The sequence below is a fragment of the Pogona vitticeps genome, chromosome 3 (assembly GCF_051106095.1).
Source record: "Pogona vitticeps strain Pit_001003342236 chromosome 3, PviZW2.1, whole genome shotgun sequence".
Classification (NCBI taxonomy): Eukaryota; Metazoa; Chordata; class Lepidosauria; order Squamata; family Agamidae; genus Pogona; species Pogona vitticeps.
The window spans coordinates 121,827,983-121,850,501 of NC_135785.1; the positions used below are offsets into that span (position 1 = coordinate 121,827,983).

At 42.6% G+C, this 22,519-nt stretch overlaps 1 protein-coding gene and 1 long non-coding RNA gene across 4 annotated transcripts in view; one reads left to right on the forward strand and one right to left on the reverse strand.

The window, feature by feature from the left end:
• The window catches only part of ATOH8 (atonal bHLH transcription factor 8), a 54,766-nt gene extending 33,226 nt beyond the window's left edge, over nt 1–21,540 (forward strand). Inside the window, exons 3-5 of one of the 3 annotated variants that reach the window (XM_072994801.2) lie at nt 14,950–15,027; nt 15,204–15,336; nt 21,107–21,540. In XM_072994801.2, the coding sequence (XP_072850902.2) occupies nt 14,950–14,955 (6 nt within the window). In that variant the 3' untranslated portion in view covers nt 14,956–15,027; nt 15,204–15,336; nt 21,107–21,540. Of the gene's footprint in view, nt 1–14,949; nt 15,162–15,203; nt 15,337–21,106 lie in introns of all 3 variants that reach the window. The other 2 variants (XM_078390685.1, XM_020797068.3) reach the window with 2 other exon arrangements.
• On the reverse strand, nt 15,503–21,152 carry LOC144588234 (uncharacterized). Its single transcript, XR_013543681.1, has 2 exons — nt 16,914–21,152; nt 15,503–16,634 (listed from the first exon to the last, which is right to left on the reverse strand). It is a non-coding gene; the product is annotated as an uncharacterized LOC144588234 (long non-coding RNA).
• Nucleotides 21,541–22,519: the final 979 nt, after the last annotated feature.

Consider the following 22,519-nt stretch of genomic DNA (forward strand, 5'->3'; position numbering starts at 1 on the left):
TAAAAGGATTCTTCTCTTTTCTTTACTCTCATTCCTTTTTATGTTTGAATATGAAAATATTATTGTTTGAATCAAATTGTTTCAGTAACAGTTATTCTGCTGTAATAATTAACATAGACATCTCTGGCTCATCTTAGAAAAAAACGATATTCTTATAACACATCCATACATCCACAAATCCCCAGTCACTCAAGTGTTTTTTTTCCTTAATCTGTCAGTTTTGTAAGGGGGAAAGCAAAAGACAAGGAAGGGGTATCCTATAGCTAAACAGCTACCGTACTTTATTTATTCAACTTATACTTGCTCTTGTTGCAACTTTTTTATTTTTATTGTATTTTAACTTTGCTGTAAGCCGCCTAGAGTAGTCTTCGCGACTAGATAGGCGGGATATAAATAAAATTAAAAAAAAAACTGCAATTTTTAACACCACCCTGTTTCCCACAGTGAGATTTGTACACATGACAGGCTCCAGTGGTTCACATTACCTAAAGTTCCAAACCCAGAAGTTACCTCAACAGCACTTTTATACTCCCACTTTTATATGAGGCCTTGCAGAGGTTAGCAGAATAGCACTGAGTGCTTGTCTCCTGCCCAAGGGCTCCCTGCTGTCCTCAGAATGGCCTGCTTGAATGGCTTCTCTCTGTTGGAAACAGCAGGGAGACTGAAAAAGGTAATTACAGTAACATAGGCTAGATAATCAAAACTCAGTACTTGGAAAGGGAAATTAAAGATTTATGGTGACTGAAGCTGGGAGTACTTGTCAAACAACTAATAAAAGGGAAAGCACATTAAACAGAGAGAGTATGCAATGGTATGCTATTAAGCACCATCAAGTTTTCATGGCTGGAAGGAATGGCTTCCATGTATGCAACCTGGAGGATGGCTGTACAAATAGCCATAATTTTTTTCACATGCTTTTATCTATATTGGTCAAAATCTTGTTGCTTAATGTAGTAAATGGCAGTGGAATAGGCCCATTGAATCAATGGGGATTTAGGGAGTCGCTTCCTCTTACTTTAGCCTAGGTAAAGGTTCCCCTTGACATTTAGTCCAGTCGTGTCTGACTCTAAGGTGCAGTGCTCATCCCCGTTTCCAAGCTGTAGAGCCAGCGTTTTGTCCGTAGATAGTTTCTGTGGTCACGTGGTCAGCGCGACTAGACATGGAACGCCATTACCTTCCCACCGAGGTGGTCCCTATTTATCTACTCACATTATTACATGTTTTCGAACTGCTAGGTTGGCAGGAGCTGAGACTAGCGACGGGAGCTCACTCTGTGGTGTTGATTTGATCTTATGACGGATGTCTTCTGACCTTGCAGCACAGAGGCTTCTGTGGTTAACCTGCAGTGCCACCACGTCCCTACATGGATTCATTTGAATCAATGGAATTTATGGAGGAGTTTACTAACAAATGGCCACTGGTTGAATAGGCCTACTCTAGTTGTGAATTGCTACGCTAAGCAATGGGATTTTGGTCATTGACATTGAATTGTTGCCCTCTTGTATTTCCCCAGAATGCTTCCACCTTTTCTCAAATTACAAGATAACTGTTTTGTGCCAAACGAGAGAGAAAGAGTACAGTGGGGTCTTGACTTGAGAACTTAATCCATATTGGAAGGCGGTTCTCAAGTCAAAAAGTCTGTAAGTCAAGTCTCCATTGACCTACAGTGCATTGAAAACCGATTAATCCCGTAACAGGCTGTTTTTGTTCCATTTTGGTTTTTTTCTGGTCTGTAAGTCAAATCTCAGTCTGCAAGTCAAACCTAAATTTTGCGGCCAGAGAAGTCTGTAACTCAAAAAGTCTGTAAGTCAAAAAGTCTGTAAGTCAAGCCATCTGTAAGTCAAGAGTCCACTGTAGAAGACAAAAAAGCTTGTCTGCTTCCTGGAGATTATTAGAAAAAAATGCAACTGTTTTTAACTGAATTGTCCCTCTTCTTTGACCAGGGAGGGCTGCATCGTCCACTATCCTAGAGCTGCAGTTTCTCCCCATGCTTTTACCTTTGTGCTCAAATTGAGCTCACAGGGGGCAAGAAATACATGAAGATGATTATGAAGGAAAGTAGTCATTGTGCAAACTTACTGCCACCATTCTAAGGTAGAAAGGAGACTGAAAGAGGCTTAACAGCCTTCAGGAAGACTCAGGCAATTATTTGGAGCCTTGAACAATTTGTTGAGTACATTGAAATACAGTACTACTTTTTCTCCCAGTTTCTCAAACTGGCATAAATGATCACCCACCCCATTTTTATCATTGCAATAACTCTGTGAGCTGACAAGGTGATATATGGCCTCCTCAGTTTAACGTACTCACAGAGGTCACTTCTGTGATGGTCAGATAAAATTATTTCAGTGCTATCTACTTGAAACATCAAATATGCAAACAAAGCCAGGCGATTACTTACAAAACAAAATGCAACTTGATGGAAGCGTATGTTAGAATAAGCAGGCTTTTGTGCTTAAGGGTGCACTGCATTTAGAATCAGCATCTTGTCTGGTGAGGCCCTGAGTTAGTGGGAATTTGAACCTGCATTTACCCAGCACCAGTCTGCTATGCCATTCTAACCTCACATTGTCATGAGGCTGGGCCCTAGAGATCACTTTAGCTACAAATCTTAAGAACAATGATATGAACTGATAACACAATGGAATCTCTTAAGTAAACAATCATCAAACTAATCATGCATTGCCTTCCTTCAGGTTGCTTTAACTCTGAAGCAGTTAGCCAAAATCATCATCAAGCTGTGTTAAAGAGGAGACCAAGCATTCTGCCAGCTTTCCTCCCGGAAAGTGACATGGGTAAATTAGGAGAGAGATTGATGCCTATGCTCAGGGTTTTATGACAAAAAGAGATCTGTAAACTTCAAGTGAACTTCCTGTCTGCATTCAAGATCTGGTTTTCGTGCAGGGTAATAAATCAGCTTCATAATAATGGACAAATGGATAGCAAAGCTGAAGAAGTACTTTAGTCTTCACCCTACTAAGAACAATCGTTTGTGCACTACAGTGTTGTTTGTTTGTTTGTTTGTTTATCTCAGCAAATAATTTTTAGGAATCTAGCTTATAAATAAACACAGCACTTCTTTTCTGTCAGGGGCTTTCTGGTACCTTAATTGTTATAACAGGATAGGGGTCGGTGAGAAAGGTTTGAATAGAATCAAGATTAGAAAATTCTGTCCATTTACAGCTGGAAGAAGTTGGGTGGTGACTGATTTGTTTCAGCCCATGACAACAGAGAATGGTCTTCCCACCAGTTTTGTAGCTTTAAATAAATAATTCCAAAGAGGAAGAGAAGGAATTAATGATGATGATGATGATGATGATGGCAATAGAACAAATGTACCCTTAACTAAATAAATGTGTGCATGATACTTTGAAAATAAGAAAGTCAAATAAAATGTCTGAAGCACAGAGCAAGGGACAAGGCTGGTGGTAGTATTGACACTGGATTTGCTGGTTAATTACAACAGTCTTTTCAAAACAAATTAGTGTAAAAGATAGGTCCATCCCAAGAATACTATATTTAAATGAACCTCTTCTATAATTTTTTGTGGCTGTAATGCGAAGTAGATCAGTTTTATCATTAATTGTACAGGACACACAGGATGTCAGTGCTGAGACAGTGTCTTAGAACTGGAATGTGATGTTCAAGGAAATAAATGCTTTCTTTCCCCTTGCAAGTGACACATTCCCTGTGTTTGGGATTTGTAAGCTGCTACTCACCACTTGACTTCAGGAAATTATCAGTTGTGGTGTGGTCTCCTGCACCCTTGAAAGATTCAGTGAACGAGAATAATCTGTCCCCACCAAGCCCACCCAACTGCAATGTGCAGCCCAGTAGTCTACTCCCTCCCTCTGCTTCCTCTCTCTCTTTAAGACTTGTTCTAGTTTTCCATGACATAGCAAGCTGTTCACACTTTTCAAAGTAGCTGGTTGGAGCTTGTTCTGACAGACAGGAGCTCCAGATGTTAGATTTACCCAGTTGTGGTTAGCCTTTCCTTTTGTTTAGGATGCTCAACCTTCTGTTGTTCCTCCTGGCTTGGGAAGTCATGTCTTTCTCCCTCTCTGTCCATCCCCCATTCCAATACAGTATTGCTGTTACAAAGGATAGAGTGGAGGAATGTTGTGCTCCCTCCCCGCTTCCTGCAGTGCTCGAATAGTGAATTCTGTCACGGTTTAATAGTGTGCCTGGGTAGTTAGGGAAGTCACTCTCTTTTTCCCCCTCATGTGTGTTTTACACAAATATAGCACGAGCAATTAAACATGAAGAATGTCTATTTTTACTTGATTTTGCTACCTTGACAGGCATAATTTATTCCAAATATGAGAATAGGAATGCTGGTTCTTCCACCAAGGAAATTATGAAAACAGCATTAGCCAACACATTCTGTATCCCTAAATTGAAAACAGAGGCACTCTTCATTCTTAAAATATTTATCTGTATATATACACAGAGAGAAAGACACACACACATGTGTATATATATCTTAAGGATGAAGAGTGCCCATTTACACACACACACACACACACACACACACACACACACAAATGTATGCATATTTTGAAAACAGGGGCACTCTTCACCCTCTCTCTGTCTCTCTGTCTCTGTCTCTGTCTCTGTCTCTCTCTCTCTCTCTCTCTCTCTCTCTCTCTCTCTATATATATATATATATATATACACACACACATATATAGTGTGTGTGTGTGTTTATGTATGTGAGTAAATAAATGTAAGTACATGTACAGTATTCAGTAAACGTACTCATAGAATGTACTCATTACATTTATATACATTTACAGGGGGGGAAATCCATCTGTTTAGAAAAGATGCTGTTCTCAGTCCAGTCTTCTGGTCCAAGCAAGTTGGGGATTATGGAAATGTATGACAAACACTCCCCACTGAAGGCAAGGAAATTTCCACTGCTCTTCTGTATTTGGAATAAATGAATAGTCTCTGTCATACTTCATTCAAAGATGAGCCAGAATTACCTATTTCCACTAACAGCTGATTGGTAGAAGGCCGGGCAAGTGACAGGGCTTTGATCCAGGGCACTGAAATTTAGAGATCACTCAAATTTGCTGCTGGAAGAGCACAAACCCACTCTTTGATAGTTTGGAGGGACATGAACCTCTCCCCTGATTGCCTCCATCCATTCTTCCTTGGACAGAACCAAACACAACACGGGCAAATTCAGTGTGGAGCCAGTAAGGCCACTCAGGTGCTTAGACCCAGGCATTCCTTCCCAGCCTCTCCCTACATAGGCCAATCCTGTGTGACCCAAACTTATCCCAAAGGGCAGCAAAACCCTAGCACCAAAACGGCTTGTTATGGCTCTGACGCAGAGATAAGAACCTGAACAGAGAAGCAAATAGCAATTGAGTTTATTTTTCATAACACTCATGAGCAGTTATATATGAAATGATTATTAAAGACAAAGTCCTAGAAGATGCAGATAAAAGGGATAAGAAAGAGACAAATATATGAATAAGTAAACCTTCAGCACGTGTACGGAAACATAGGAAGTTGCTTTAGAGCATCTAGCTCAGTATTGTCTGTATTGACTACTGGCACCTGCTTTCCAGGATGTTTCCCAGTTCTACCTAGATTAGGTCCTTTTATGTGCAAAGCAGGTGCTCTGCCAGTGAACTCTTCTCCAGCCTCTTCCTCACTCCACAAGTGCTTCTTATAGGTAGACAAGGTACAGTATCTATATGATCTGAAAAAAGCATGACCTCTGCAATACAATCTTTCTAACATACGCTTGTTTTTGGTCCTGTTCGAAAGGCCAACTTACAGTTGAGGTGTAAGGAAATCTTCAAGACAATTAAAAATCTCAATAAACAGTTGGTTTACAGGAATAGTAATCAGTAAGCTCTAAACACCAGCCATATCACTAAAGCTATTATTTTCAGTTTGCAAATGTTTCCATGAACTGCCTCGACCTGCCATTCGATGGCATATCACAGGGTAGTCAAGCTGGGTCTCCTGTATTCTACAGTCTGGGTGCCATTGACGAGTCAGTCCTGAGCCCCTATGTTCTAACCCCACAAGATGAAGGCTCTCCTCTATCTGGCTGCTGCATTTTATACCTACTGTGGTTTTCAGATACTTTTCAAGGACAACTTCATACACAGTACAGTACTCTATTCTGGAAGTAACCAGAACATTGTAACTCTGACATGATCGGACACAGAATGGTGGCCATTGAAATTTCATATGGGGGTATTGGAATTATTTGAAGCCTGGAGCTGCAGTGGGAAAGGAGCTAGTGAAGCAAGGCCATACAGTTCTAATGATTGTTTCTCTTTTTTTGCTCATGCAAATCTTTTAGATAATTAGACTGCGTAACAGAAAAGTTCTGAATCCATTGCCCAGGCCCATGCACACACACTTGAACCACTTCAAACCAACTGAAATTGCTGCTCCAGTCCTCCAGTTCTTGCTGGTGGTACTAACCATACTGCCATTGTAGCACTATGGTAAAAGGACTTGTGCCCCATGTGGATGGACTATTTCTGTAGGCCCATGCTCTTTTGACTTCTCTTTCTGCTTGAGCTCTTTAAGGTACGCATTGAGATAGTTGCATAGTATCATTCAGGAACAAGCACAGACCCTTTGGATGTTTAAACATTAGGATTCCTACAGAAGACAGTACAGTGGTACCTCGCTAGACAATGACAATCCATTCCACTGAAATCGCTGTTTAGCGAAATCATTGTCTAGCAAAAAACATTTCCCCATTGGAATGCATTGAAACCTGTTTAATGTGTTCCAGTGGGGAAGAATCGTCGTTGTCTAGCAAAGATCAGCCATAGGAAAGCCGCTTTGTGAACCGCCGATCAGCTGTTTAAATAGCTGTCTTGTGAAGCATAGGTCCCGAAAACACCTGTTTTGTGAGTGCAGAGTGAGCTGTCAAAATCGTCGTCTAGCGGAAATCAGTTTGCGAAGCAGGGACCAAACATTGTCCAGTGAACTTCCCCCATAGGAATCACTGTTTTGTGAATCACTATAGCGATCGCAAAAAGTCAATGTCTAGCGAAAAAACTGTCATGCAGGGTAACTGTCTAGCGAGGCACCACTGTATTATTACACTTGGACTCCCCACAGCAAACTGTGTGAGAGTTTTAAACTTAAGGCTATCTGTACCTTGACTCATGTAGAGATGTCTGGAAAACTTAATTAAACTAGGGCTCGTTAGTGTTTTATGTGAACATTTTAAAAAGCATAGACACATACCTGCGATGAACCCACCATAAGTTTGACTCATGAAAGAATGATGTCATCCACATGGAACAGATACCTGGTGTGGTGTAGCAGATAGAGTGATGGACTAGTAGTCAGGATTCCTGGGCTCGAATTGTCATTTAGCCATGGAAGCTTACTGTACAAACACAAATACACACCATACGTAACAAGATCAGAATATTTATTTATTTAATTAATTTATATGCTGCCCACACTACCCAAAGGTCTCTGGGCAGCTATAGATATAATATAGAGATAGCCCTGTGTGTGTGTGTGTGTGTGTGAGAGAGAGAGAGAGAGAGAGAGAGAGACAAAACAAAACCCTCTGACCAATAAAAGAGTAGAATGTGACTCTCAGAAAGTACATTATGTAAGTTACAGTCCTTCATCTGCAGGGACTGCTTTAGAAACACAGAGAGAACCGGCTTCCCCTCCTCCCCACCATCCAGCCACTCTGACTCCAGTACTTGAAAGATAATATTGCTTGGTTCATTAGTTTTCTGAACATAACAGTGACTAGCGGTAGGGAGAGGTTGTTGACCTGCAGCTGGTTAACTTGCAAGTGTGTGTGTCAGGGTGTGTGTGTGTGTGTGTGCATATACAACACACACAGGCACACACACACACACACAGAGACACACAAGTGCTCCTTTTTGGTTTTGATTAGTTGTTCTGCTAGTGAGTAACGTTGTTGAGTAGATGGAAGCAGAGCTGGAGCAGGGAGGGTTTTCCTCCCTCCCCCTCCCCCGCCTCTTGCTCTCCTGGCAGTCGCAGACTCCAGATGTTCAGAGTGCTAGTTGGGAAGTCCTGCTGGCGCCACTCAGGGCAGAGGGCAGGGGAAAGGCACGCGAGCTGGAACCCAAAGCACTCAGTCACTGCAGGATTTGGCACATCCCCAGCTTTCTGCTGGCACATTCCCCAGCACTCTCCTAGCCATCTGTTCCAAAAAAACACTTTCAGAACCTCATCATCACTCAGGATACAACATTGAGAGCAGCTGTTAGGGAGGCAGGAGGGGGGGAAGCCCTGCAAAAGGTCTCTTTGTGAGAAAGGAAGCGGGCTTATAAATAACAGCAGAACAGTTGCAGTTCAATAAAAGCTTTCTGCTGTGATTTCTTTCTGTTTTTTAATTACAAATATGTATATTCATGCTATTGTAGAGAATTAAAAATAAAAGGATTATAATGTAAAAGAATGGTTGTTAAGCACCACTGGTGTTACATTACTTTGTTGCTCTTGTTTGGATTTTAGAGTGCAAGAAAATAAAGCATAAAGAATACAATACTTTTTAACATTCAAAATCAAATGTTCCTTTGACACTTCTTTGCAAGGATGCAAAGTTTTGGTTATTATAAGACAAGAGAAGGGTGTCGTGTGCAATAAATGTTCAAAGGCACTGAAACTGTGGTGCAGAGATGCATATTCTGTTCTCTCCTGTGTTTGGTTGAATTTGTGATTTTTCTAAGCATTTTCAGAAAGTTCAGAATTCTAAGAAATGGCCATGAATCTTGAACCCATGCAATTTTACTTGGGAGCAAGTGTCAAAAATTTTTATTTGGCTCATTTTAAAGTAACTGCATAAGATTGCAGCCTAAGTGCTAAGAAGGGCTTGGGAAGCTTCAGAATTTAAGTACTTCTGGCAACATCTACTCCCATATAGGCTTTGTTAACTTAAGCCTCATCTATTCATTGCAGGCTTTCAACTTACTGTTTGCACCATTCAGATCTTTTCAAGAAAATATAATCATGGTTGTTGTAGGTTTTTTGGGTGGTCTGGCCATGTTTTGGAGGTTTTTCTTCCTAACTTTTCACCAGTTTCTGTGGCCGACATCTTCAGAGGACAGAGCTAGAACTCTGTGCTCTGGTGCAGTGTGTGGGATTCTTGAGTATTTGTAGCCGTGGAATCAAGTTTTCGTCTTTTCAGGAGAATAGGCGATTCCTGTGATCAGGGTGTTTTATGTTATTGGGTGTATTGTGATAACAGGGAGAGATGATCTGTTACTGTGATTAATGGATGTCGTTAGCTGGTCTTTTGTATGCAGCAATCACCGGTCCTCGTGGCTGGGTAGAGTTCGTTGACCCTTTTTGCAGGCTGCATTTTTCAGTGCTGGGAGCCAGGTTTTGTTGATTTTTAGACTTTCTTGTTTTTTGTTGAAGCTGTGCTGGTGTTTGTGGATTTCGATGGCTTCCCTGTGTAGTCTATCATATTGATAGGATAAGGATAAAACCCCAGATGATTTTCTATGGCTTAGTAAGGATTCAAATCCAGTTCTCCTGAATCTTAGTCTGTCACCCTGTCCACTGCACTGCACTCCGTATCTCTCTGCTGTTGTAGTGTCATGCAAATAGGGCTGTTTGCCTTTGCTTTGCTGACTCCTGCAAATTGTCATCTGGGCAGCTGCAGTGATTCAAATACTGAACAGATCAAACTATAGCCTCCCCACTGTTTAATCACACACTAAGATCCTTTTTCCCTCTGAGAAATCTTACAGGAGATTGTGTGGGTTTTCTTAGATATTTTGTCTTCATTTTTTTACCCAGAAGAAACACCAGTCTGTGGAGAATTGTTACAATCAGTGCATAAAATGATATTTTTTCCTGAAAAGGTCATGGAACTGTACAGAGTTTGGCAGTTTCTTGTACAAAAGAACAGTAAAAAAACAGGGAATCCAAAAGATCTTACGACTATATGGTTGTGAGCACTCCAACACTGAAGGGATTCAGAGAAAGTTAGACAGTCATCTGTGCATTGGGCAGGCATTCATTCGTGCACTGGGCAGGCATTGAACCCAGTAGCCTTACAGACCCCTTCCAACTCTATTGTTCTGTGATTCTATGATTCTAAGACTTGGAAGATCACTGAAAATTTTTCCAGTGTATATCTGTAAAAGAAGAAGGTATAAAGCCAGCATCCTGTTGACTAAATGCAAATCAGAAGAGGAATCACATCAGCATCACTGCCACTCTGGCAGGCTTTCTGATATGTTCCCATTCTCGCACTGGTTGTAAGATCAATTGCCCAACTGTTCATACAATGAGAAGCCTGCCAGGGCAGAGGAGATACTTATGCAATTGATGTTTCAATGTATGTTGAGGCCATGGGATACTGTCCAAAGAGTTAAGCAGAAAGTCTTCTGTGCTTGATATGTGGTGTGTGGGATACTTGTGTGATTTGAGGTGATCTTCCTTTGAGACATACATTTGGTGGAATAGATTAGCTTTATTGAGTGTTTGGGATTGAACTGACAGTGCATTGGCGTGTTCTGTTGGAATGCAAATTATGAATTCAAATGACTGACTTCGTATCCTGGGGCTCAACATGATCCCACCTCTACCTCGTAGTCATATTCTTGGGCATGTTATCTTTTAGCCTCACTAGTTTGCCTTTGTGGGAACTAGATATGTTGAGGCTAGTTACCCACCATAGCAGCCATCTAATGAATGGGCATCCTTCACACACCCATGGTGGCCATTTTGTGATGGCATGTTTTCAAAATTCCAAACATTCCTGGAAAATGGGGCACTATGAGCATGGCAACAGCTATGCTGATACCATGTAAGTTGAATAGTGAGTGCTGCCTAACACTTAAAGGAATCAATCTGGGGAGAAGGTTGTTGGGAATAAATCCCACTGAAATTGTTAAAGCATGCCCCACAGTCCTTTGCAGGTTTATTCAGAAATAAGCCTTTTGTTATGCGGGCCTTATTCTTTAGTAAATACCTGTACGTTTTCAGCCTTACAGTAGCATCCATATGTATACTCTCAAAAATAAGTCCCATAGAGTTTGGTAGGGTTTACTCCTAAACATTACTGGACCTTTAAACTGGCTGGATCGTGTAAACTAGATAGCTGAGCTGGATAGCTCAGTGGCTTAAATATCTGGCTGCAGAGCCGTAGGTTGGAAGTTTGATTCCTCACCGTGCCTCCTGCAAGTAGAGCCAGCTTATGTGGCCTTGGGCAAGCTGCACCGTCCAAGGATACCTACAGAAAAAGGGAATGGTAAACCAATTCTGAGTATTTAGTACCTTGAAAACCCTGGAAAAGTTTGCCATAAATTAGAAATGGCTTGATGGTGCATGATTATTTTTTTAAGCATTTAATAGTGGGCCCAAAATGTCTACAAGACAAGATCCATGGTAGCATAGGTCCCATTGATAAAGAAGCTTGAATGTTGCAGGAAAAATGGGTGAACTCTGCCACATTCTTCCAAACTGGGTTGTGCCATGCACAGTTTTTGATTTTTTTTAAAAAGCATCTTTATGTTCCTTGGGACAAATGGGGAAAAAAACAACCCAATGGCTAGAATTAAAAGCACCCAGGCAGATTGCTTATGCCTTCTATTGGCAGTCCCCATGGAGTATTTCTTGTTAAGGTGGGGGGATGGGTCTGTTGCCCAAGAACAAAATAGTTGGCATGTTCTTGTGCACATGTAACATGCATTACTCCTATTCTCTGTTCCTGCTGGATTCCAAACTTCAAATAGACCCAGCTCTGGTTAGTACAGGAACCTGAAGGAGGAAGGAACCAAAAGCCTCTTGTTTGTACCATGTGGGTTTATATTTATGTTACGAGGCATAAATAGTTGTTCCTTATTTATTTCTATGAAGTTGTCATGAGTTTGTTGCTCATTAGCTTTGTGTTTGTTAGTACACAGCCAGGGGTTTCTGCAGCAGTCCAGGAGATCTTGTTAGAGTTAACACCTCAGATAATTGTATCTGAAGACAACCATTTCCTACCAGGTAAACAGGCAACTGTTTGGAGGACTGAACAAGCGCCGGAAACTCTAGAACAGGGCCCCCCAACCCCCAGTCCGCAGCCTGGTGGTGGTCCGTGGGCTTGGCTGGTGGGCTGCGGAGACAGATCTCCCGTCCCCCCGCACACATTCCCCCTGCAAGACCACCCACACAGCCCCTTTGAGCATACACGCAAGTGCACGTGAGCCCCCTGCAAGCACCCCACCCCTTTGCGCATGCACACCTGTGTGTGCAGGTTCCGTGCGAGCACCCCCTGCCCCTTCACACATTCACACATGAGCTCCCCACGCACAGACCCCATCCCCCCAACCGGTCCTCAGTGTCAAAAAGGTTGGGGACCACTACTTTAGAAGTTATTCATGCACCTTAAGAAATCAATGCTCCTGTTCAGTAGCTACTAGCTCAGCTCTAAGCCATTGTACTCTGCAGGAAGGAATACCACCTACCACGATAAGCCAGGCGGGGCAGGGGACAGTTTGGAACACTGGAACAGATGCCCACTCCTCTCAGATCTTTCATTCTTTCAGATGTGGGTTTTCTTTTTCTAGCATTTTACATAGGAAAAATCATGATACTAAAGGCACATGGAAAATCAACACCACATTCTTAGGTGCTGCATATTACCACTTACAGTGTTTCTTATCCGAATCCACTTTAGTACGTTGTCCAGCCCAGGTTGGAGACTGTGAGTGTGTTGGTCAGCCTGTCAAATGATACAGTGCAGTAACTGGACAAGAGGCATACACAGCTCTGTTGGTTCTCCTGTTGGCTAGTATTTATCCTGTCAGAGAGAATGAGGAGGGAAAATAAGCCCTGCTTTGCCCACCTTTAGTCTCTGTATCTGGAGGCACTGTATAAAGTCAGACTTGTTCCAGACAGAACACAGGTTATTCAGGGCTATAAGAAATTAGCCCAGATCTGGAAATCCAGCCTGTCTTGGCTAGGGTTGCACTCCCACCGTCACCCTGAAATAGCAGGTTTGGGGGGGGAGTGCTTTTGGACCTGCCTTTCCTCGGAGGGTGGGGTAGGGACAGCCAGCCACACTTTTCCCCACCTTCGCTTAGTACATCAGATTTTGTGTGTTTTAGGCACAGCCAGCCAATATGTGAGGTGCTCACCCCCAGATCATGCTCTTGCCATGATTTCTTTGTGTAGCTGCTATTTAAAGTGATCAGGATGTGCAGCTCATCCTAGATGCTGCTGGCAGAAGGTGTGAGAAGGCGTCCTTGGGAGCAGGTTCCTATTCAGTCTGCTGTGGCTTTTGGATTGTTTCCAGGGCCAGTTCAATTATTGCCATTTGTCATTTTTTGGAGCCCTAAAACATTTGGAATCAGGAGGTATAAAGGGAAGTGTGTATATTTCCTAGTTTTAATGTTAATCATTTGGATTCTTTATAATGCCTTTAGGAAACTTTGAATTGAAATGGCCATTCACTGTGTTAAGTGCACTGTTCTGAGGAAGAAAAGAGAACATATTCTTGATTATTTTTATTCGAAGTTTTGTTCAGTAATTCTGATTTTTAAAGTTTGGGGATGGGAAGCTGAGAGAGCTAGAAAATTATTTATTTGATGTATTGTATGTCAGTATTTTGTCTATGCAAGGATGATGTTTTGACTGCATGGTTTCTCCTGATTCCTCATATTTGCATTATAAGAATGTATCTTTCTTTGCTTTGGAAGAAGGGAAATATATCTATTGGCAAGAGTAAACCCACAGAATAAAAGAGATTCAGCAAGTCAACAGTTATGCAAGTTCCATTGATGTAATTGATCCACTCTTATTTGGACTAATATATAGTACTTGTTTAAATCTTTTAATATTTGTTGTTTAGTCGTTAAGTCATGTCCGACTCTTCGTGACTCCATGGTCCAGAGCACGCCAGGCCCTCCTGTCTTCCACTACCTCCCTGAGTTTTACTATAGCACTTGTTTAATTCTTTTTCAATACAGTGGTGCCTCGCATAGCGAGGTTAATCCGTTCCGGATTAACCCTCGCTATGGGAAACATCGCTCAACGGAACGAAAAAACCCATTGAAACGCATTAAACTTGGATTAATGTGTTCCAATGGGCCCCAAAACTCACCGTTGAGCAAAGCTCCTCCATAGGGGCGGCCATTTTGGCGCCCTCGGTAAGGGAGGGCACTGCACGAAAAGTTCCGCCGGCCATTTTGGAACTGCTGATCATCTGTTCCGCGCAGCTTCGCTATACGAAAATCGTTAAGCGAACCGCTTAACGATCATCGCACAGCGAAAAAAACCCATAGGGGCCATCGCTGAGCGAATGCTCTAGCGATGGCCCGGACCCCCTCGCTATGCGAATTCATCGCTCAACGGAGCGATCGCTAAGCGAGGCACCACTGTATTTGTATACTCACTGCTTTAGCTTTTAAATACTGCTTTAGTAATGTAAGCCACCTTGGGTCCTTTTGGGGAGAAAGGCAGCACAGAAATATTTTAAATTAAATTAAAATTAAACAGACAGACAGACAGACAGACAGACAGACAAACAAATAAATAACTTTAGCTCCAGGATGTAGTATGTTACACAGGAAAAGGAAAAGGAAAGAAAAAAAAGCAAATGTGTGCTGCTTCTATACCACCCCATACTGACCATAGGATTTAAATCACTCTCTGGGTGGTTTACAGTTTAATTATTCAGGCTATATATTGTCCTTGCTAGTAAGCTTGGGTACTCAAATTACTAACCTCCAAAGGATAGAAGGCCAAACTAACCTTGAGCCAACTACCTGACCCCACTGGGAGCATACTCTGTGAGCAGAGTCTTGATTGCAATACTGTACTTCAGTTTAATAAAAGCATACTGATTATTGTACATTTTTCTATGGCAAAAAAAGAATTGTAATAATTTTAGAGCCTACCTATATCATTTCAACTCCTTCCTTCCTTGTTGTTTATTCTCAAACATTCTAATAAAATGTCATTTCTTTCTAGGAGTGATAACAAAACAGCGGGGATTCAGCAGTATTCCATTCCTGTATTGTCAAAGTGTGTCTTGGCCAGTTGAAAACCGTAAGCAGTTTTTGGAAGACATCTTTCTTTAAGATGGAGACTGACAATGCGAATGGCTGGTTGTGGGGGAAAATCCTCTGAGAAGATGAAGATGTTTTCTTCTTATATTCCCTTTTAAAGCCAATCATACTTTAGTATGTGCAATGTATTGAGCACTTTTCCCTTTGCTTCCATAGGAAATATTACTCTCTGTTCATATTGTACCGCAGTCTCATTGTTGATGCCAAAGATCTGATGGGATTTCTATACTGTTCTTTGAACCACAGATTATGGGACACAAGTCTTTAGTGTTTTTCAGGAGCCACCAGCGTAAGTCAGATATGCATCCTCATATGTACCTCTATGGTGCTCACTGATTTCTTTCAATGAGATACTATTAAAATGTGCATTTTACATACATTGGAAGATGAGTGATAGTGCACATCCCATTGAAGGTAATGAGCAGATAAACAACTCAGATTGGATGAAGATTTGATTTACTTTTCTTTTCTAATTCTTTTGATTGGGGCGTCAGGGCCTCTTCCCCCCTCCCCTTAAATATCACAATTCTGAAGCAGATAGACCCCAGTGCTCCCTTCAACAGTGTAATTATCAAGCACAAATTAAAACTGCTTGATCTGCTAGTAATTTTGTTTAGATTATCAATATCTATCGTTCTTCTTCATGGTCTTTGTGAATGCATACTAATGGGTTTAATCTGCGCTTGCACAGAGGTCTCCGGAATATTCTAGAGCTCAAACATGCGTTCGCTGGGACCGCCCCCCCAGTACATGTGGCCCGCCCATCATAGTGATTACCTCAGTTCCTTTTTGCCGCCACTGAGGTCTCATCTTTTCTGAGCTCTCCGTTCACGCAGATTGGTTCTTTTTCCTGAGGAAGCATAATACATTGTTCTTATTTAGAAATAGACTGTTCTATAATACTTTTTTGTTACTCCTTGTGATTTTCGGTCGTTTTACCATTTTTTTCTTTTTTTCCATAATTCCCCCTTTCACCCTCCCTTTTCACCTTTTATGACCCCAACAGGGCCGTTTAAGAGCTGCACTTAATGCACAAATAAGTTGCCTGTTTCTGATGGCCACGATTCTTGTCTTTTTTGTTTGGGAGAATCGCATCAGCCAGCCTCCTGCTCCTATTTTAAGAACTTTACTAAATAAGCCATCAAGCTCCATCAACAACATCTTAAATCTTCCTTGTGGAAGTAATCTCTTTGTCCACCATCCAAGATGGATGAGACTCAGGCTTCACAACTGTCACCAATTGGTTCAGTTACTAATTCCCCGTTACCGACTCCTAAATCTAAGCCAAAATTGCCTAAGTCAAAGTCTTCTAGATTGACATCACAATTGACCCCAACACCGAAAACTACTTCAAAACCAATTGGTACCAAACCAAAGAAATCTAAAAAGTCTTCTGTAAACTCTCAACTGCCGGTACAGCATCCTTTCGTACAGGATCAACAACCTATTGATCTCGATATCAACCGCGAATCCATCAGCCAAGCCCTCTGGCTGATATGGCTGCACTTTCTCGGGACCGCTCATCATCCTTACAAGTCACCATGAGCTACACTGGACCCCCGCCTGGTGCTGTGGACTCTAAGAAACCTCAGAAGCGTAAGCCAGATCGCATGGTGACTCTAGAACACATCCTTCCCCTTCTACAAGAGGGAGACTGGTTCTCCGTCATCGACCTGAGCTATGCCTATTTTCATATCACCATCAGACAGGACCACCACAAATTTCTTTACTTCTCTCTCAGTCAGACCACCTATGAATTCAATGCCCTACCAGTCGGCCTCTCCACCGCTCCGTGAGTATTTACAAAATGCATACTCCCCATAGCAGCGCACCTTCGCACCCTAGGAATTTCTGTACATTGATGACTGGTTACTTGTGGCTCAGTTACATGCACAAGTTCTGAAGGACATTGCTGTCACTCTTTCTTTACTGGCAGATCTGGGCCTCCAGGTGAATGTCGACAAGTCAGTACTAATTCCCTCTCAAAGAGTCACTTACATAGGCGCAGTTCGAGACTCACATCACGCGAGGGCTTTTCTCCCTCGAGAACATGCAATCAAGATATGTACTCTCATCAGCCACTCCCAGCCTTACGCACTGGTCGCTGCTTATCACGTACAATGCCTCCTTGGCCTCATGGCCTCCACCACATCCATTATTCAGCATGCCTGACTGAAAATGTGCTTGTTACAATTGTGGTACCTATCCCTTTTTGACCCGCTTTTCAACCCACCCACTATGCTTCTACAAGTCACTCCTGAGCTTGCATATCAGCTGATTTGGTGGATCACCCCAGCCAATCTTTTCCTTGGGTGACCGTTTGCACCTCTCCAATTGGCAATTCAAATTACAACCAATACCAGCCCCGTCGGTTGGGGTGCACATTGTGAGCACCTTCGAATTCATGCCACATGGTCCTCTTACGAAAAGACTCTCCACATCAACAACCTCAAGTTGCTGGTGATCTTCAAAGCATTCCACGCTTTCGAAATACTCATTACGGGTACTGCAGTCCAGGTGACCATGGACAATACGACAGCACTCTACTACATCAACAAACAGGGAGGTACACACTCTGTACCCCTCCTCTATCTTGCTGTCCAGTTTTGGGAGTGGTGCCTGGATCACCACATTTTTCCTATGGCGGTCCACATTGCCAAACAACACAACCAGTTAGCAGACTCTCTCCGCAGGGTGAATTCCCAAATGCACGAGTGGTCCCTTGATGACACAATTTTTCTCCAACTTTGCAATAAGTGGGATCATCCCGATATAGACATTTTCGCCACAGCAATCAATGCCAGATGCACCCAGTACTTTTCCAGAATGGGCATCGACCAAGGGTCTCTCGGCAATGCTCTCATCGCAAGTTGGACCACGTGCTTCCTTTATCTCTTCCCACCGATACCACTTCTCCTGTAGACCATCGTCAAATTGAGACAGGACCGCTTGAATGCCATTCTGATCGCCCACTGGTTGCCGAGGCAACCTTGGTTCATAATGCTCACATCAATGGCCTCTCAATCCATCCATCTACCTTGCCTTCCTCACTTTCTCACCCAGCATCACGGGCAAACTTACCATCCCGACCTCCAATCCCAACAGCTTGGAGGATCCTCCCTCCCTAAACATCATCTTTACCCATGCCAGGAAACCAACCACAAATCAACTTTATGCTTACAAATAATCTGCTTTCCAGACGTTTGCTCGTCAGAATGATCTTCCGATGGCTCCGACTACCCTCCGAGCAGTGTTGGCCTTTCTTTCTTATCTTTTCAACTGTCATCTCTCATTATGTACAATCAAGGTCTACATGTCTGCTATTGTGGCTTACCAACCACAGGATTCAGATGCTGCCTTGTTATTCAGGCATCCCACGTTGAAGAGGTTTCTACGAGATGTGGTTCATCTCCATCCATCCAGGCCCTCTCCGACACAACAGTGGCTGCTACACACTGTCTTCCGGCACTTGTCACTGCCGCCCTTTGAACTTCTTGTGACTTCCTCCGAGCGCTTGCTCTTCTTTAAAGTGTTGTTTCTTGTAGCCATCACATCCGCCTGTAGGGCGTTGGAACTGGTAGCCCTGCGTGTAGACCCTCCATTCCTTCAATTTCATCCAAATAAAGTCGCACTGTATCCAGACATCTCTTTCCTTCCTAAGGTCATTTCTGATTTCCACGTCCATCAACCTATTATCCTGCCTACCTTCTTCCCGTCACCATCAATGGGTGTTGAGTGATCCCTCCATCTTCTAGATGCGAAAAGGGCCCTTGCCTTTTATGTCAAGAGAACTGCCTCTTTTCCTAAGTCTAAATGGCTATTTGTTTCACCTCATCCACCGCATAGAGGGGCACAGATGTCCCCCAAGCTGTCCCACAATGGATTGTGCAGACTATACGCCTCACTTATCAGATTGTCCGAAAGCCTCTGCCTACTGATGTCAAGGCTCACTCCACCACGGCAATGACCACCTCCATGACTTTTCTTCGAGGTGTACCAGTTCCAGATATTTGCAAGGCTGCCACTTGGTCAACTCCATCAACATTTGCATCCCATTATCGTTTGGATGTAAGGGCCAAGTCAGATGCGGCTTTTGGTCTTGCAGTCTTGTCTTTGGTTTTGCCGTGACATCCCTCCACCTGTGAGATAAGCTTGTTAATCACCCATTAATGTGCATTCACAGAGACCACAAAGAAGAAAGAGAGGTTACTTACCTGTAACTCTGGTTCTTTGAGTGGTCATCTGTGAATTCACACTTCCCGCTCGTCCTCCCTCCTTCCGTCATGTCTGTTTCATTATTTCAGGCAGCGGCTTTTTAGGAACTGAGGTAATCACCATGACGGGCAGACCATGTGTACTGGGGGGGGGGGCGGTCCTAGCAAATGCATGTCTGAGCTCTAGAATATTCCAGAGACCTCTGCACAAGTGCAGATTAAACCCATTAGTGTGACTTCACAGATGACCACTCGAAGAACCAGAGTTACAGGTAAGTAACCTCTCAGTCTGAAACAGGGAAACAAGTATTTGAAGCGGGGAGCAACCATAGCAGTATTTGTTCCACAGTTATGGACCAATTTTCTTTATTTGAAGAAATTGGTTGTTCTGTTTATTTGGCAGGATTCGTATTGTGTAAACTCATGCACAGATTATAACAAGAGACAGAGAGAGAGAACTGGTGTAGGATAAGCTTTTATCCCTCAGCCAGGGTGTAAAGTAGCAGAACTATTCTAAAACTGTTAGTCAAGTTGAATTTTGAAAGAATGAAATGTTAAAAAAGAAACCCTTATAATGCAAAGACATTTGAATTCTGTGTTGTTATCTTTCACTTCAAATTGAAGTAAAAAAAAGATATGAAGAAACTCACTTGGAGTAAGCAGGCTTTATAAATAATGCATGTCACATTTGCTAATAATGAAAAATCTGGTTCAGTGTTACAGCAAAGTAACATGGCCTTCTGAAGAAAAAAGATTGTCATATCTTAGTCAAATGGCCACATATATTGGCCTTGTAGTTAAACTTTCTATTATTTCTCTATTAGTAGAGTGTATTCATGATTTTATTTTCATAAAATGTAATGGATTTGAAGACCCAGCCCTTTGTGCCTTCTCGGCTGGGAGACCTTACGAATCTGGAAGAACAAGGCCATACTTAGAGCCTGAAAATTTACCATGTACCAGAAATTAGTTCCTGATATAGTGCAAGATCACCAAAAGTAATCACTCACTCTCACACCAGTAAATGTTTTAAAAAATAAACTTTTGCTATTTTCATTATCCAGAAATAACTAAAATGTTAGGGGCTGGGTCCCCCGTTCTTTTAATTGAATGTTACATGTTGTTAGCCGGTCTCCTGCCCACTTTGTAATTGCCTCAACACCCACAACAGAGCATAAGGCAGCAGCCCAAGGCACAGCTTGAGCTAGCATTTAAATCATGTAATATTTCTCCTAGGCAAAGTGTGGCCCATGAGCTTTGTGCATCCCCAGGAGCCTAAATGTGTCCCCAGCAACTCCACCCCAGTGCCTCCACAAATGAACAAAAGAAAAGAAAACCATTTATTTGCAAAGATTTTTAATTGTAAAAAGTACTAGAGGGTGCAAGGAGGCTTTAAAATGTTTTATATAAAACTATATCTTGGTGAGGGACTGCAGGAACAAGTAAATGTTCCAAGGTTGCGAGTATAGGCATTTGCAGCCCACAAATATCCAGAAGTTACCCATTCCTGTCCTAAATGTAATTTAAAAGGCAAAAAAAGTGATGTCGTCCTTGTGTAGTTACTATGCTAGGTAGTGGCTGGACTCCTGTTGGCATTTGAGTAAACCTGCCTGCCAAGGTGGAGAGATGTATCTCAGATGCACAGTTCCACAAATGACCAGCACATTGCCAAGATGCACCTAAGGATCTCATCAATTAGCCAGCATTAAGTTATGCAAACCTTAAATGAATGGCAATAGGATTCTGGCCAGTGTCGTATAGTTGTACCTGCATTATTGATAAAAGAAAATAATGAGACACAACTAGTTACTTCCAGGGTCTGACCATATCCTTCTCAATTTTCAGCATTCAGATTTCTGCACTCTGCAGATGCCATTGCCTCCCTTTTGCTACTGTGAAGGATTCCTACATACCTTCCACTTTTCCTTTTCATGTTGGAATGGTAGATTAATAGTGCAGTACTGTATAATGTCCTTCCTGAAGAATCTCCAAATGAACAAAGTGAGGCTAGCTGAAGATGCCCTTCTTGAAATGAGAGAAAAACTGTGGTTGTTGGAGTTTTCCTAGGAGTTGAAGAAGGTGGTGCTGAGAAATCTCTAGCATTTTTTTGTTAACAGCACCCTCTGGAGACAATCGTTGCTCCATGTAAGAAGGAAAGTTCTAAATGCAGAAAGCTTTTCACAATATAAAATTAAAAAAACAACAGAGAAGGCATACACACATGTTAAATGTTACAGATGTTTTACCACTGTGAACTAAATAAAACTTTAAATTTGCAAGTTGTGAACAGGCAGTCTGTTTTGTGGCATCCTTACCATACTAATTGTTTTTCTACAAGCATTTTGTAATCAAACTGGCTCAGGGATAATGATGACTGCTAAATCACAGTTAATCATTTATCAATAGCCAGTCCACACTGCATTTACTGTTTCTTGATTAACCCGACTCCTACCATATATGGAATTTCTCCTGTCACACATTGCAAGTTGGTTTACAGACATTCATGACTTATGTGGATAATGTGTTATTGATATTGATAAAATGTCAACTCGAAACAAGATTCTCAATAGTCATTTCCAACATTCAGCTGCCAGCCAGGAATGATCCATATTTGTATTGATTTAGAGCACTGGTTCCCAACCTGTGGGTCATGACCCCCCCAAGGGGTTGCAATGTGTTTTCGGGGGGGGGTTGTAGTTTTCAGAGGAGTGGGACACATCACCCTCAACCTGCTCCTTTCTGCAGGCACCTTGTCCCTTCCCTCGCTTCTAACCCCCTCCTGGAAAGCTCTCTTTGCTACCCATTTTGGGGCTCCCGGGCACTAAGGGGCCCTGATTGTGCATTTTCATTCTCCGGCAGTGGCATTAGCTCCTCATCGGCTCTGGTGGCTGGCTGGGGCAGGGGACTGGGATGGGGAAAGAGCCAGAGGTGGGACCCATCTGCAGTCTCTGTGATCCAGGCTGGCCATGGCAAGGGTTGAGAGGTGAGGAGCCATGGCAGGCTGGAGGAGAAGTGGCGGAAGATGATGAAAAAGGCCACTGCTGCTGCTGCCACCAAAGCCCCTTGGAGTCAAAGGATGGTGGCCTCAGCTGCACACTGCTGCCACCATCTTAGGGAGGATGGCTGAGGTGGAGGAGTCTCAAGAGAGGACAAAAAGGATGATGGTTCCCTTCCTGGGGGACATTTCACCCTCATCCAGTAAAACCCAGTTTTAACCCACCATCGTTACCTCCACCTCCTAGAGCTCATTAAGAGGCT